The sequence below is a fragment of the Pan paniscus genome, chromosome 22 (genome assembly GCF_029289425.2).
Source record: "Pan paniscus chromosome 22, NHGRI_mPanPan1-v2.0_pri, whole genome shotgun sequence".
Classification (NCBI taxonomy): domain Eukaryota; kingdom Metazoa; phylum Chordata; class Mammalia; order Primates; family Hominidae; genus Pan; species Pan paniscus.
In genome coordinates this window covers 37,822,621-37,838,460 of record NC_073271.2, presented here as the reverse complement: position 1 = coordinate 37,838,460, position 15,840 = coordinate 37,822,621, and the positions used below count along the sequence as shown (strand labels likewise).

General features: G+C 52.5%; 1 protein-coding gene across 1 annotated transcript in view; it reads left to right on the top strand.

Moving 5' to 3' along the window:
- Positions 1–354: 354 nt before the first annotated feature.
- Positions 355–15,840, top strand: part of RIPK4 (receptor interacting serine/threonine kinase 4) — a 28,177-nt gene continuing 12,691 nt past the window's right edge. The window contains exons 1-2 of the mRNA XM_003823897.5: positions 355–999; positions 11,025–11,316. Of these exons, the coding sequence (XP_003823945.1) occupies positions 818–999; positions 11,025–11,316 (474 nt within the window). The 5' untranslated portion in view covers positions 355–817. The remainder of the gene's footprint in view (positions 1,000–11,024; positions 11,317–15,840) is intronic.

The window sequence follows — 15,840 nt, the reverse complement described above, 5'->3', positions numbered from 1 at the left end:
AAAGAGGCTGTTATTTAGGAAAGGATGAGGGAACTCTTGCATTTGAAATGGACTTTAGATTTGCTGTTGGGTAATTTTTTTAAAAAAGTTACTTTCTAAGAGGAAACTCGTGTAAAAAAGCAAGACGTGAACCTGCAGGGAATTAGACTGACGAGTGAAGAAAGCCAATTTCAAAAAATTAGGCGCTGTATGATTCCTGTATCTAAACATAACATTTCTGAAATAAAACAATTTTAGAAATAGAGGAAAGATTAGTGATGCCAGGCTCCGGGGTGCGGCTGTAAAATCGCCACAGGAGTGGCCAGGTGGGGGTGGATACGGGAAGGTACACAGATGATTACATTGTGTAAAACTAATACATGCAAAGGAAGACGAGTAAAACGGCAAAACTGAATAAGATCGGTGACTGTATCAAAGTCGATATCCTGGTTGTGAGATTGGACTTTTTTTTTGGCAAAGTTTTGCAAAGTGATAACACTGGGGGAAACTGGGCAAAGTGAATGATTTCTTACAACTGCATGTGACTCCGCAATTAAGGAAAAAAAAAAGCAAAGAAAAGCAGGGCAGCCGATGCGCACGTCGAGACCCGTGAGAAGCGTGAGAAGCGTGAGAAGCTCTGCGCACCCAGGGGAGAGCGCAGTGACCCGGAGCGTCTATTCATCCGTCCGCAGTCACCGGGCGCTGGTAGAGAGGGCGCCCGGGGGGCGGGGAAGTGGGCGGGGCCTGGGGCCGGGACGACCTACGGAAGTGACGTAACAGGGCGGAGCGCGCACCTGGGCACCTGGGCAAACGCCGCGGCGCTGGCGAGACGCGCGCGATGGAGGGCGACGGCGGGACCCCATGGGCCCTGGGGCTGCTGCGCACCTTCGACGCGGGCGAGTTCACGGGCTGGGAGAAGGTGGGCTCGGGCGGCTTCGGGCAGGTGTACAAGGTGCGCCATGTCCACTGGAAGACCTGGCTGGCCATCAAGTGCTCGCCCAGCCTGCACGTCGACGACAGGTGAGCGGCCCGGGCGGGGCGCTGGGGCGGCTGGGGCCCGGGCCGGGGCCGGGGTCGGGGTGCTCTGGTCCCGGGGTCCTGCCTCTCTCTCCCGAACTCACCCCCGGAGCAGCTTCGTGGGGGGAAACCAATTGCCGGCGAGGCCGCGGGGCTCCGACAGTGTCCACTCGGCCTGTCCCGGCCGGAGGGGCGCGGGGGCTTTGGCGAGCCCGGGCGCGATCGCGCACGTCGGGGCCGGGTCAGGGGGCTCCTCTGGGGCTCCTCGGGGGCCGCGTCTGCCCGGACGTCCTAAGGCGCCCAGTCGTGCTTCCTGACACTCCCCGAGTGGCCCTGGTTTTTCGGGGTCTCCAGCTCGCCTTGCGCCTCGGACCCGCGCCCTTGGGAGGCGCGTCCGGCCCGCCCGGGACCCACCGGGGCGCTGCGGTCTGCGCAGGGCTTAGAAAAATTGCCGTGTGGGCCTCTGGGCTTTGTGAGTGGAGTTAGCCTCCGTTCGACTTACTTAGTAATTTACGTTGGAACACAAATTGGTGTAAGACAGTAATTATTTCGGTCGGAAGCTTCGGCTTGGCTCGGGCGAGGCTTCCCGGGCGCCCGGCGCTTGCGCGTTGGAGCTCCGGGGCTCGGGCCTGGCAGTGGGGTCCGGCACGGGGTCCGGGGTGTTGATCCGTCCGCCCAGCGCTTCCTCGCCGCACACTCTCGTTTTAGCTGACTTAATTTCGAGACCGAACCGCTAGGGAAGGGCCTTGCATTCAAGTTCTGTGGCCGTGCCATGGGGCCCTCCTGCACCCCAGTTTCCCAGTCCAAAAGTCAGAATGGAACCTGCCTGTACCTACCTAGCAGGAGTGTTCAAGGTAACAAAGACGAATGGGAAGGACGCAGAGCCGCCCGTGTTAAATTCGGTGGGTCGGTTGTCGTCTGTGCATAATTTGAGAGGTAGGGAGAATGTTCTTGAACAGTACCTCGTTGTTGTTGTAGATTTCACTGTTTACAGTTGATTTTGATGGTTTATATGTAAGGCTCAATTTAGCACATTTTAATTACTTATCCTTTAATGAAGCTTACATTCTACATGGAAGCTATGCTTATATTTTACCTAGAGATTCCTTGAACACATACACCCAGAAGCGACCCCTTTTTAAAATACCATTTAGCCTTTGCTGCCTGGCAGACCTGGTTTCGAATGCTCGGCTGATTGAGTGATGGGGCCGCTAAGCCCCAGCTTTTCTGCAGAATCGTTGTGATGCCGGTGTCTGGGGTGGCAGTGCGTGCTGCAGCCCCATGCCGTGACTGTGACGCCTCTGTGGATGAGAGGCCTGTCCTCTCCCTTTGCATTTTCGTCCTTGGCTAGGAGACTACACAGCAGAGATAGTGGTGGCTTTTTGCCGTAACCCTCAAATCCAGTGTTTCTTGGAAACATCAGTAGAGTGGTGACGAGTGTCATCAAATCACCACTAGTTCAATGGTGAGATGCTGGCCCAGGCTGTGCACTTTTTCTCCCCTGCCTCAGATTCTGGGAACTTCTCAGGCCAGGAGGGGTGCTGTGGTTATTTTGATGAAATCCAAACCACTTTGAATACCAGCCAGTGGTTAGGTTCTGAAAGGGAACCCTCTCCATAGGGGCATTCGTTTCATCTCTTGGGGATGTGTGTGAGCTTTAATCATCAGTGAAAATTTTAAAACCACTTTCTTGTATTGGAAGAGCAAAGTAAACAAGCACCTACCTGGACTGACTCACCAGCTCACATCCTTAGGATCTTCTGTTATTTCTAGCGACCAGTCCCTTATTTCTTGGGTGGCCTGGTTGGAGGGAGGCTTTCTCCACTTGAGGTGGATCACTTAGGATATTGCATAGCTTGGTTGAAAAGTGTTTTGTACTTTAACTGGAAGCCTTTCCTACCCTGCCCAAAGCAGACAGGTGGTGGCATGTCAGGTGGCTAGGTCGAGGTCAGCATCGCCTAGCAGGAAGCATTTCACCTCCTGTGCTCTGCTGGGCCTGGTAGAGTAGGTTGGGGCTTTGCCATGTGCAGCAGTGGCTGATCTTTCTGAGAAGTTGGTCAAACCCCGGCTCTTTGTGAAGCTGATTCCTTTAGGTTAATTATTGACTGTATTGAGCTTGAGGTTCTTGTTAGGAATGTACATCAGTCCCACTGTGCTCCAGGAGCTGGTTGCATTGCAGTCTCACAAGGTTGTACCTAGGCCTTGAAGTAGTTGCTGTGCCACTTGCCCTGCCACATTTCTCAGTGCTTTTCTGACGAGCTGCCTCCCACCCCAGCCCCTCATATTTGCAAGATGTTCCCTGAATTGGGGGATAGGATTCTCCTAGGGTCTTTGTGTGCAGCCCCCGGCCCTGTACCCCTTCTGCCTAAGTCTTGCTTCTCTTCTTGGAAGGACAGCCCCTCTCACCCCTGACACATGGGTCTGGCCCTCTTCCAGGCTGCTGGGGGTCAGTGATGGTCTCGTCCACTTGTTACATAGGAGCCAGCACAGGTACAGGTGCAGGTGAGGCTGATTTTCACTGGCCAACGCTGCTTGCCTCTCAAGGTGGTCTGGGGTCTCCTGGCTCCCTGCAGCTCCCCTGGGCCCGGCCTTTAGCCAGCCCTTGGCCACAGCACCTGCTCGGGGCTTCTTTGATGAGCAGGCTGCGCCAGGCCATGTGAGCTTGCTTTGCTGTGCAGGAAAGGTTGGGGGGCCGCCCAGCCCCCAGACACTTGGCGAGGCTCCCAGGGACAGGAAGTGCCTGCCAGGGGGCCCTCCTGGGAGTTCACAGGTGACACCCCATTGATCTGAGATTACCTTCATCATGGGGCTCGGTGCCTCGGAGGGTCCTGTGGGGTGGCTTTGGAGAGGCAGCTGGCCTCCCTGGCTGACCCTCATTGTGGGGGTCACAGGGCCTAGGGTGGGGTGTAGGGATGGGTGCTGTGATCAGTTTGGAGAGAATAAAGTGATCCCAAAGGCCCCGTTCCTCCCCTACCAGCCCCCAGCTAAGGGGATGCTCAGAAGAAGCCAGTGCCTGCGGGGCGCCGGCTGGGAGACGCTCCTGCCACATTCAGCCCCGGCTGGTCGGGGCGAGCCTGAGCAAACCCCAGGTTTGTAACAACAGAGCTGACGATTGGACAAGCCCGTTTCTTGTCAGTTTTAAAAATAGCCGTGTGGGAACCCCTCCGAGGCTCCCTGGGAACATAATTGGATTGGTGTGCAGAAGGCCTCGCTGAGAGGCATCGGCTAACAGATGATGAAACACATTTTCCGGCCGCATTTTCCCGAAGGTAGTTGCTAGGTTTCTCCTTCGGAGCTCTTTGTTACCTGAGCGGTCTCACCGTCTCCCCCACCTCCCTGCTTCTCACTTTTCCCTTCGTTTATTGCTTCTCCGCTTGCACAAGACCATGTCCCGGGGCGTTCTTTCCCCCTTTCCAGGATGCGTGCTTGCAGGGGAAACCGCAGCTGGCCTGGTCCACAGGTCTTTGGAATTTCTGAGCCTGGAGAAGAACCTTGGGACTTCTTTAGGAAGTCCCTTTCAGAGATGATTGGTGTGATGATATTTCTCGTATTTCTCGCTACTCCATTGCCCTCCCTGGGAGGGCGAAATACACTTTGGCTAGCCCTAAATGAGGAGAAAACCGAATTCATGTAAGTGCTACTCGCCGTATCTTTAAAAAGTTGAACCCCAAGTTAATCCTAATTAATGCCCAGAGATTTTTCATGTGGAACCCAAAACAGGGCCCAGGACACTTTTGCGGGGGAGGGGGGGCTTTTCCCGTTCCTGCGTGGAAGCAGAATTAGCAACGCTTTCACCAGCAGCGAAGGAGAGGGGAATAGGACGCCACCCCCACTGAACTGTGCCTAAGCGTAGCTGCACTTGGAGCAAGGCACAGTTTTTAGGTTGTGTTTTAATTAACACCGACGAGAGGGGCTTCTGGTCAACCCAGAAACGTTGACTTCACTGTCAACAGTAAGAAATGCGATTTGGAGACGGTGCGAATGTGACTGTGCGATGTTCTGTGCTCCCTGGCCGCCACCCCAGCACCTAGGCTGGATTCGGCATCTCTCCACGTCTTAAAATAATGATAATAGTAATAAATCTACAGTTCCTTTTGTGTGGTCATCAGAATAAGCCAGAATCGTTAAAATAAGCCAGAAACACTGCTTAGGAGAAAAAAATGTATTAAAAAAAATAGTGCCATTGCTCAAAAGCAATTGGTGGGTTATTTCTGTGCTTCGAGTACCTGAGCACTTCTTAACCTCCCTGATCAGAAAAGCCTCTTCTTGCAGCTTGTTGCAAAGAGGCCCTTTCAGGCTTATTGAATTGCAAATGCCGCCGGGCGACACCCGACCCCAGAAGGGCTGGAGCTTCCTAAAGCCGCTGGAGTTTCCCAGATGTGCACCTAGGGAGCACCTGGAGAGGGGCTGGAAGGAGGGGTCGTGTGGGTTTTGGCCCAGTGGTTACTGGATGGTAAACAGTGTGGAAAGTTTCTGAGGACATGCTGGTGCTTCTGAGCGAAATCCAGGCTGGTAGGCAAGGGAGCCGCCCCACCCCCACTCCTGGGCCTCAGATCTCCCACAGGGCGGTCCCGGGACCCCCTTCCTCGGCTGGAATCCTGTCTACCCCAAGCCAGTTTGGATCATGCTGTCACGACACTTTTGTCCACGGAAACAATGACTTTTTTTTCCAGGACAGCTGATTTTCCTCGAGAAAATGCCCTCAAATGTGTGGCCCCTGGAAGGGGGAAGTCGTGCTGGGCTCCCTTCAGGCAGTTGCGCAAAGCTGGGGTGGACTCCGTTAGGAGATTCTAGCCGGGATCCGCTTTCGGGAGCCAACTAGCAGCAGTGGCCCTTTTTTGTTTGTTTGTTGTTTCTTTTAAAGTAAGGTAAATGGGGTCTCCGTTCTGCAGAAAGAGCCCAGGGCAGGGAGAGTAAAGTACTTGCTGAACTCGGTGCGCTGGGGAGGGGTGTGCACTGCTGCCAGCCCGTAGCTGTTAGAGTCGCTAATGAGCTCACTCTGCAATCAGAAGTCACCGGGGTTTTATGTATTAAGCCCTTTGGGCAAATAAAAGAAAACACTATTTGCGGAGTGGCTCAGAGCTTCCACTTAATAAGCGACTCAGCCTTCCTTTGATTGACATTGTTCTCAGAATACGTGTTTATTATCAGTCAGCTTTGGCTTAGAGAGTTCGCTCTCAGAATGTCTACTTAATGTGGAAAAATGACCCTTGCGAATGGCTGGCCTCTAAGCACCCGAATTGTCATTTCCTCGAAACCCTCCGGCGAGGAGGGTGTGCCTCACACGGTTGCACAGTGGATGTGGGTCTGAGTCCTGTGGAAGGACTTTCGCCAGCGCCCCGGGGCAGAGTGTCCGGAGGAGGGAGGCCACACTGGTAGGGGAGGGGCGGCAAGCTGGCCACATTTGAGCAATCGGAAACAGACAAATCATAACTCTGATTCTTAACAAGACATAAAGAGAAGCAGCAGCCGGTACCATGTCCCAGTCCGACGGTTTGGAAGTTGGTGGCAGTTGCCGGGCTGGAAGTCGTGCTGGTATTCCTTTAAATAACAAACGAGGGCCTCAGCCAACCGGTGCTCCCAGAGGAGGAGAAAGGCCGGGAGCTGAGAGGTGTCATTTTCCTTCTTTGGTGACCGGTTTCATTTTAGCTGATGCTTGACATTGGCATCAGGCCCTCGTCTTCCTTTTTTCCCAATGCTCATTGAGACTGGGAGCAGGGTTGAGAGTCCCGCGATCTGATCTGCAACCCCCATCCCTTGATGGGTCCCAGAGCCTGGCCCAAGCCTGTGGCTGCAGGGAGAGGGATTTCCCCTGGAGGGAGGAAGCAGCCGACGGTATGCCGGTGATGGGGCAGCTTTCAGCTCAGCCCAGGGACCCCCACAGGCTAGCACTGCACACTGGTGGGCATCTTGTTTTCCATTAGTTGGTCATTTAACCAGAGCGCTAGGAAAGCAGGCCGTGCTCCCCTAAGTTTTGTCTCATAATAATTTCACGTTCATTCCTGATACTTGCTTCACTTGTTCCCAAGGCCAGTGGGATTCTTTGCTCCTTGAGTGTATTCAGACACACTCGACCTGCCCACCCCCCACACCCCCCAGCTGCTCCTCCTGGGGTGCTCCCGCGTCCACCGTAGAGAGCTGCCTAGTGACCCCTGGTGCAGCTCCAGAGAGGTCCTGCAAGCCTCTCTCCTCCACGTGCAGTCAATGGACCCGTCCTGCAGATTCTTCCAACAGAGTGTGTGTGCTCTCCTGGCTTCCACTCTCTGCTTTGCCAAGCCCAAGGGGATCCACAGCGACTGCTCCTCTCTGCTGGCCTCCCGGGTGCCCCTGGACTCTGCGCAGGTCTCAGCCTTCCTGATTCTCTCAGGGCCCCTTTCCTACACTGACTTCTGACTTTGGATCTCTCTTGATTCTCCATAGCTCCCTGGACCTTCCTTTCAAGAGGCTTAGATTTTTCAACCACACTTCTCTTTTGGGGGTAATTCTCCATCTTCTTCCTTAGAGGGTACACGTAAACACCATGAAGACGGGAAAGGGACCTCTTGTCCTTAGTTCTGACATACGGTGGATTCAAGCAAGCACTTGCCAATACACAGAACTGCTTAAAATATAGGTCAGGTGAGTGCTGGGAGTACTGAAGTGCTGATTCTGGACAGTAGTAGTTTATTGGCTGAAAATGCACTCACTTGGTTTACATCGGGGTTATTCATCTTGGCACCATTGGCATTTGGGGCTGAGTAATTCTTAGCTTGGGGCTGTCTTATGCATTGTAGGATGCTCAGTAGCATCCTTCAGTTGTGACAACCAGAATCTCTCCAGACATTGCCCAGTGTTTCTTGGGGGGTGAAGTTGCCTCTAATTGAGAGCCAGTGGGCTATGTCCTGAGGCGCAGAGCCCTAGCTGCAGGGCTTGCATTGTCGGGGGGCAGACAGGCTGAGATCTCCGAGCCTTTGGTACCTGTCCGATGTATGGGAATTTCCACAGCAAGAGCTAAACAGTAGGATCCAGGGGTTCTTGCTGGCCTTTCCTGCAGGGAAAGTGTTTTCACTATGGTAAGGGAAGCCTAGGAGGGGCTGAACTCTTGCAGGGGCGGTCAGATCATTAAGAAATGGATGCGTTCTCTTGGCACTGTTTTGGATTCACCAGCAGGCGAGGAAATGGGAGCCACTGAGTGATTTCCCAGCACCTGCTCCCGGGTTTGTCACTGGGAGGAGCAGGCCTGTGTCCAAGCTCCAAAAGAGCCCCCTGCTGTGGCAGCGGACACTGGGTTATAGGCAGGGACTTGGGCTGGACGCTGGATTCTGGGGGAATTGTCTGGAGGCCACCCCAGCCAGCTGCCTTGCGTGGCCTGTGCGTGGACATGGAGCTGCTGGGTTTCCTGCTATAGGAGGTCGGATCTCTCCTAGTGTGGTTCTGAATATTTCCTTTAGGGAGCTTATTATATTATTAGAAAGCAGATTGGCTGGGCACGGTGACTCATGCCTGTAATCCTAGCACTTTGGGAGCTGAGGCGGGCAAATCACTTGAGCCTAGGAGTTCAAGACCAGCCTGGCAAACAGCAAAATCCCATCTTTACTAAAAATACAAAAAATTAGCTGAGTGTTGCACACCTGTAATCCCAGCTACCCTGGAGGCTGAGGCATGAGACTCACTTGAACCTGGGAGGTAGAGGTTGCAGTGAGCTAGGATCATGCCACTGCACTCCAGCCTGGGCAACAGAGCAAGACTCTGTTTCAAAAAAGAAAAACAAACAAAAAAACAGATTTTCCAGCCCCAACCTGGAACGCATTCTCAAGGAGTGAGGCCTGGGAACCAGCATTCCAGCCAGCTTCCTAGGTGCTTTCTACTATGTCTGTGTTTGGGGCTGCTGATCTCGATCCTGCATGGCCAACGTGCGTCCGTGGGATTCAGCCTCTTACTCTGAACGCATTCTGAGACTTTTGACCCATGATGCTAATACAGACCATTGCACTGGGATTCTAGTCTGTGAAAACACAGGCTGCACCAGGGAAGTGACCTTAGACCAGAGGTTGGTCAACTTTCTCCACGAAGGCCTAGAGAGGCAACATTTTAGGCTTTGCAGGCCGCAGGGCCTGTGTTGCAAGGACTCCTCTCCCCTTTGAAGTGCAAAAGCAGCCACAGCCAGTGTTTAAATGAATGAGTGAGACTTTCTTCCAGTAAAAGTTTATTTATACAAACAAGGTGGTGGCACGCTGTGGGCAACCATTTGGCAGTTTCTCAAAATGTGACACATAGACTGTGACCAAGCAATTCTGCTCCTAGGTATATATCGAAAAGAATTGAAAGCCAGGACTCCAGGCGTTTGTCCCCCAGTGTGTGCAGATGTGCAGCATTATCCACGAGAGCCAAAAGGTGGAAATGGCCCGCACCCACGAACAGATGAACAAAACGCAGTACATTCATGCAGCAGAATATTATTCAGCCATGAAAAGGAAGTTTTGATATATGTTACAGTGTGAATAGACCCTGAAAACATGCTTAATGAAATAAGCCAGACACAGAAGGGCAAATTTTATATGCTTATGCTTATACGAATTTGCCTAGAATGTAGAAAAGAGGTTACTGAGGATGGGGATGAGGGAAGGAGTTATTGGTTAATGGGTGCAGAATTTTTGTTGAGGATGATGGAAAAGTTTTGGGTGTAGATAGTGGTGATGGTTGTACCACACTGTGAATGTGGGTAATGTCAGGGAATTGTACACCTGTGAATGCCTAAAATAATAAATACTATGTTATGTCTATTTTACTACATTTTCTCTCTCTCTCTCTCTATATATATATATTTGTTGTTGTTGTTGTTGTTGTTGTTGTTGTTGTTGTTGTTGTTATGGAGTCTCTCTCTGTCACCCAGGCTGGAGTGCAATGGCACGATCTCGGCTCACTGTAACCTCCGCCTCCCAGGTTCAAGTGATTCTCCTGTTTCAGCCTCCTGAGTAGCTGGGATTACAGGCAGGCGCCACCACGCCCAGCTAATTTTTGTATTTTTCGTAGAGACAGGGTTTCACCATGTTGATCAGGCTGGTCTCGAACTCCTGACCTCGTGATCTGCCTGTTTCGGCCTCCCAAAGTGCTGGGATTACAGGCATGAGCCACCACACCCAGCCTATATTTTTTATTTTAAAAAATGGCTGGTTGGATTTGGCCGTTGGCAACCCCATGCTTTGGACCTATGCTGTTTCATTAGTTTGAGTGTGAGGTTGGATTCAGGAATAACTGGGCCAACTCAGGTATTGGGCTTAAACCGAGAAGGTGAGTTGGGTTCCTTGAACATAACTAGTTACAACTTTTCTTTTTTTTTTTTTTGAGATGGAGTTTTACTTTGTCGCCCAGGCTGGAGTGCAGTGGCATGATTTCAGCTCACTGCAACCTCTGCCTCCCTGGTTCAAGTGATTTTCCTGCCTCAGCCTCCTGAGTAGCTGGGATTATAAGCATCTGCCACCATGCCTGGCTAATTTTTGTATTTTTAGTAGAGATGGGGTTCCACTATGTTGGCCAGGCTGGTCTCGAACTCCTGACCTCAGGTGATCCATCCGCCTTGGCCTGTCAAAGTGCTGGGATTACAGGCATGAGCCACCGTGCCCGGCCTAGTTGCCTAGTTACAACCTTGAGTGGAACCTCAACTTCTCTTCCCTCCTCCCAGGAGAAGGGATTATCGGCCTGCACCTGCAGTCTCTGAGACCCCCAAGCCTTGGCTCATGGCTGCCTGTGGAATTATTCACACACGTGGACCCCCCACATGTGTTATCAGTGCTACCTGTAAAACGATTAGAATTTCCCTCCTCCTCACTTGTGATAACCCTGTGATGCATAGGTACATTTCAGCAGCCTCAGGACTGAGACTCTGGAAAGCCCTGCATTCGTGATGTGACATTGAAGTGTGCCCCATGTGTGTGCACTTGAGGCATTTGCTCAGCCCTCTGGAGCCGGTCGTCTTCTGGCCAGGGTGCTGTTCCATGTTTGTGGCTGAGTGACCATTGCGTGTTCTTCATGCCTTTGAACTTTTTCAGGGAGCGCATGGAGCTTTTGGAAGAAGCCAAGAAGATGGAGATGGCCAAGTTTCGCTACATCCTGCCTGTGTATGGCATCTGCCGCGAACCTGTCGGCCTGGTCATGGAGTACATGGAGACGGGCTCCCTGGAAAAGCTGCTGGCCTCGGAGCCATTGCCATGGGATCTCCGGTTCCGCATCATCCACGAGACGGCGGTGGGCATGAACTTCCTGCACTGCATGGCCCCGCCACTCCTGCACCTGGACCTCAAGCCCGCGAACATCCTGCTGGATGCCCACTACCACGTCAAGGTGGGGGGCCGCACGGTGCCCGAGAGAGCTGGGCAGGGAGGGCCTGTGTCTTGGGGAGCAGGGTATCAAGGGGTCAAGCCCTGAGGTCAGGACAAGGGCAGAAGAGGAGGTGGTTCTTCTTGGAGGAAAGAGCTTGAAACCGAGGCCTTTTGCAGCATGAGGACTCCAGGAGCCTAAGCTTGTCCTGGTTGGTATGAAAACCACGCGCCATGTAGCTGGAGGGTAGCTTGGTGAACATGGGGGCTGTTCCCCCAAATCTTGGCATATGACTCATTCCGGAAAAAGATTACGGGTTTGTGGGTTTTGGTCTTATGAAATCAGGTTAGAATTCAGCCCGTGGGCCAGGTGTGTCCTTGCGAGACCTCAGGCTCTGCAACAAAGGGACGCATTTCCCTCAGTGTTTTCAGGAGCTCGGGGTGGTGGGAATGTGGGGGTCCTCTGCAGTGGGGTCCTCAAAGTGCTGTGGAAAGAGGCTTGTGAGGAGGGGCTCGTTGCCTCTGTCTGCCCCTGCGTAGAGTGTGGAGTGGCAGCGTGTTGCGTTAGTGCAACGCCTGGGAGCTGGAGCTTGCTTTTGCTTCGCTGATAGGTTTTTGAAACACAGAAAAGTAAGAGAGATAATATAACTGAAAACCAGTGTTGCCTCTGGGCCTTGGCAGGTGTTAGCATCATCACCTTTGCATCAGGGCTGTATTTCCTTGTATCTCCTTTGATGGCCTTCGTGGCTAGGGTTGTACTGTCGTTGACATGTGGTGGTTACACCTGGCGTGTTGTAGTTTTTCCCCACGTGGTGATGTTCACATGCTCTTGGGAGGCCCAGGGTGATATGCTGGTCCACATGACACTGGTGTCTGCCCTGGGAGTGAGAAGGAGCCGAGAGCCATGGCCCGGATCCATGTAGTTCATGCAGGGGACAAGCAGAGGAGTCCCCTGCCTGGCTTGGCTGTGCTACTGTTCCTGGTGGCACAGCACTTCCAGGCCTCTCTGATGGCCTGACCATTAATTAGGAGAGACCTGAATTCAGGGCCCGGCCCTGCCCCTGAGCTCTTGGGTGGGACGGGAGCGGTGGCCCATATGGCATGCGCACGGCCGCTCCCTGTGCCCAGACTCTGCGGACGAGTGCATCTCGCGTGCCTTGCTCAGCCAGGGCGGTGGTGAGGAGGTCAATTTTTCACTTCGGGCAGTAATTATAAGTTGTCTCTTAGGTAGGTGTTGCGCAGTAATAAGATTTCAGCTAGAAGATGAAGCACCGTCCTGTGAAGTGAAGTAGGAAATTGAGATAATGGAGACAAAAATCAAATGACTTGGCTTGAACGGGCTCTCTGGTGGTTTCCCGCATCTGCTTATGTTCTGGGACCCCTGGGATTCCCGTTTCCTGTGACGGGCAGGGCTGGGCCTCACATGCGGACCCTCCATTCCCGCCAACATTTACGGGCTTGTTTCTAGGTAGCACAGGCTCTGGGGCCCTAATGACTAGTAAGCTCTGCCGTCCAACATGCACTAAATACCGGAAAGGGCATGCTAGAGGCTTCACCTGCGGGAGCTGCCCTCATCCTCAGAGCAGAGGTGCAGAGTGGACGGTGGCCTCTGGTTCTCACTGAGTCTCTGCTTAGAGTGAGTAAATTAGCAGCCAGGATCGTCCAGCTGTAAGTCACGGAGCGGAGACCTTGATTTCCACCTGGCCTGCCACTGTGCTTGACATGAAAGAAACCAAATGACCACTGCACGTAGCAGTCACTTGGGGGCAGGGTGTGTGGCCCGCAGGCAGGGCCTAGAGGCAGCCCTGTGGGAGGGGTTGAGAGTGCTCCTGGGGCTGGGCCTTCACACAGGGTGGGGCTTTTCTGCCCTCAGGAGTCGGGGCAGGCAGCAGCAGAGCCTTTAGGTGAAGGAAACAGCCCAAGAGACGCAGAGAGCTCTGGGCCTTCCTGCAGGGGCAGCAGGCAGCAGGGCTTCCCTGTCTTTCAGGACGGCTGCAGGGGGCGGATGCTGCCTGGAACTGCTTTCTCAGGGAGGCTGCTGTTGAAGGCACGCTGGGTGCTGGCCAGGAAGTGACAGGACATCTCTGTGTGGCGCCCCTGGGACATCTTAGGGCCCTGTGTACCCTGACAGGCCGCAGGAAAGATTGCTTTTGTGTGGCGTCCTTCTTAGGCATGTTAGTCACCATCAAGAAGCCCAGAAACAAACAGAAAAATGCCTTTACGTGACATACTTATTTTTTCTGTGAAATAGCTACTGGTGTGCGTAGAGGGCAGCAGGGAGTGTGTGTCGGGGTTCTGAGAGTCAGCGCCTTTGTTCCTGAAGACAAAGTGTGGAAGCTTTGCATGGACTGACCACTGGGCTTCTGGGCAGTCCTCAGTAGACAGTTATTCAATGCAGGAAAACTGTAATCCAGAATCCTGAAACTAGATCCTAAGTTGCCATTCCAGTGCTGCCATTTGCCTCTGAGATGGGCTACCTCAGTGCTCAGGGCTTGATTCAAACTGAAAATATCACAGCAACTGTCTGCTTCATAAAGTAGATAAATATAAATAGTATATAAAGTAATAGTATCAAATTAATGCTTGATATTATTCAACATTAAATATACTAAATACCAATATTAAGATATTAGTTGGAATCAATTTCAACTTAAAAATGAAATAACTTGGTTTAAAATCTCAGGCTGCATTTATATGTCCAGTTAGCCCAAAACAGACGCTTTTCAAAGGGTCACACGTGGGTCACGTTCTGCTGTGTCTTTCTTTTAGAGGCAGCAAAGCCCCGGCAGGCTGCTTTCTTAGTCTTGACAGCTGGACCTTGAAGTTGAAGGGCCATGTGCTTGGGGACAGCTGTGAGCCCTCAGCTCTTGGAGATGCAGAGTCGGGTGCTGATGAGAGTGTTTGTAACTCTTGAAGCATTTGCTGGTCAGAGTGGATGCCACAGTAGCTCGCTGTTGAGGACACGGGGCGAGGGGCAGCTTGGGTGGGAAGATGAGGAAGGGCGGAGGGGAAATGCAGCCGGCCCGGGGTCCGAGACATGGAGGGAGGAGAACATAGAGGGTCAGTGACCCTCCTAGAATTCTCAATTCCGAGCTTGCATTTTGTTGCCAGAGGTTTTACAGAGAATTTCTGCTCGTTTTCTTTTCACCAAGTATAGTTTGGAGTGGCTGGCTCTATCTGACAAAGACAGGAGGAGAAAAGGCTGCAGGCCTGGGGAAGCACCGGGCTGAGATCTCTGCACCCCCGTCCTTTTTCTTTTCTTTTCTTTTCTTTCTTAATGATCTCAGATGTCATTTAATTTTCACAACAAAGCTACAGGACGGGTACTGTTATTGCCTCCTTTTATGAAAAAAGGAAACAGGCACAGAGAGGCTAATAGTCCAGGGCCACGGAGCTACTAACTTGTACAGGCAAGATTAGAACAGTGAGTCTGATCCTTAACTAACCGTGGGAGGGAGATATTTTTTTCCTACATTCAACCATACAGGGGGAGGAGGAATTGCCTAGAAAGTGTGTGATGCTTTCTTTATTATTATTATTATTTTTTATTTTACTTTTAGTTCCGGGATACATGTGCAGAATGTGCCAGTTTGTTACATAGGTATATATGTGCCATGGTGGTTTGCTGCACCCATCCACCATCTAGGTTATCACCTAGGTTTTAAGCCCCGCATGCATTAGGTGTTTGTCCTAATGCTCTCCCTTCCCTCTTCCCCTATGCACCGACAGGGCCCGGCGTGTGATGCTCCCCTCCCTCTGTCCATGTGTTCTCATTGTTCAGCCCATTTCTGAATTTGAAGGCTTTCAAGCCACTGATGACTGTTGAACTGAAACTTCCAGTGCTCTGGAGCTATTTGGAGAGTTAGGACACGTTGTTGTGTCCCAGCGTCCAGCAGCCGCCGGGGTTTGCAGGGTCGGGTGATGGCGTTCCTCTGGGGAGCTGGCGCTTTCCCTGGAGTGCAGAGTGTGGCTCTCAAGGGCGGTGCAGGCCTGAAGGCCCTGGGAGAAATGGAAGTGGGAGGACGTGAGAGCCGCTGGAGTCGAGGCCTTGTCCTGGTGCTCCTGGCTGCAGAGAAGGAGGGCCGGTCCCTGCTCGCAGGCCTTCCCCCCTACCTCCCTGCAGATGTGCTCAGGATCCCTGGAAGCCCGAGTCACAGGTCATAAATTCTCCCAGCTGTTTGGTGCTGATGACAGCAGCCCTATTGGCTCACCACATGGGCATGGCCAGCCCAGAATTAAGGCCTGACTCAGCCTCATTTCCTGTCACTCCATGGGTGTGTTTGAGAGGAGCTCAAGAGTTAATGAAAAGGGTTTTTAAAAAAATCCATATGCCTTGAAGGAAAGTTGAGAGCAGCACTCCCCCTGGATCAAGAGTCCCATTAATGCTGATGACTTGTGGCTTCATCCCACATACGGTTTTCAGCAGCTTCAAAGGTGACTGAGTTACACTGGAGAGGGTAGGACACTGGCAGGAAAGGGGATGCCCCCGAGAGAGGTCAGACCGGGGGTCTGTGAAGTCTCCCCAGTGAGCTCCAAGGTCACCTTTGCC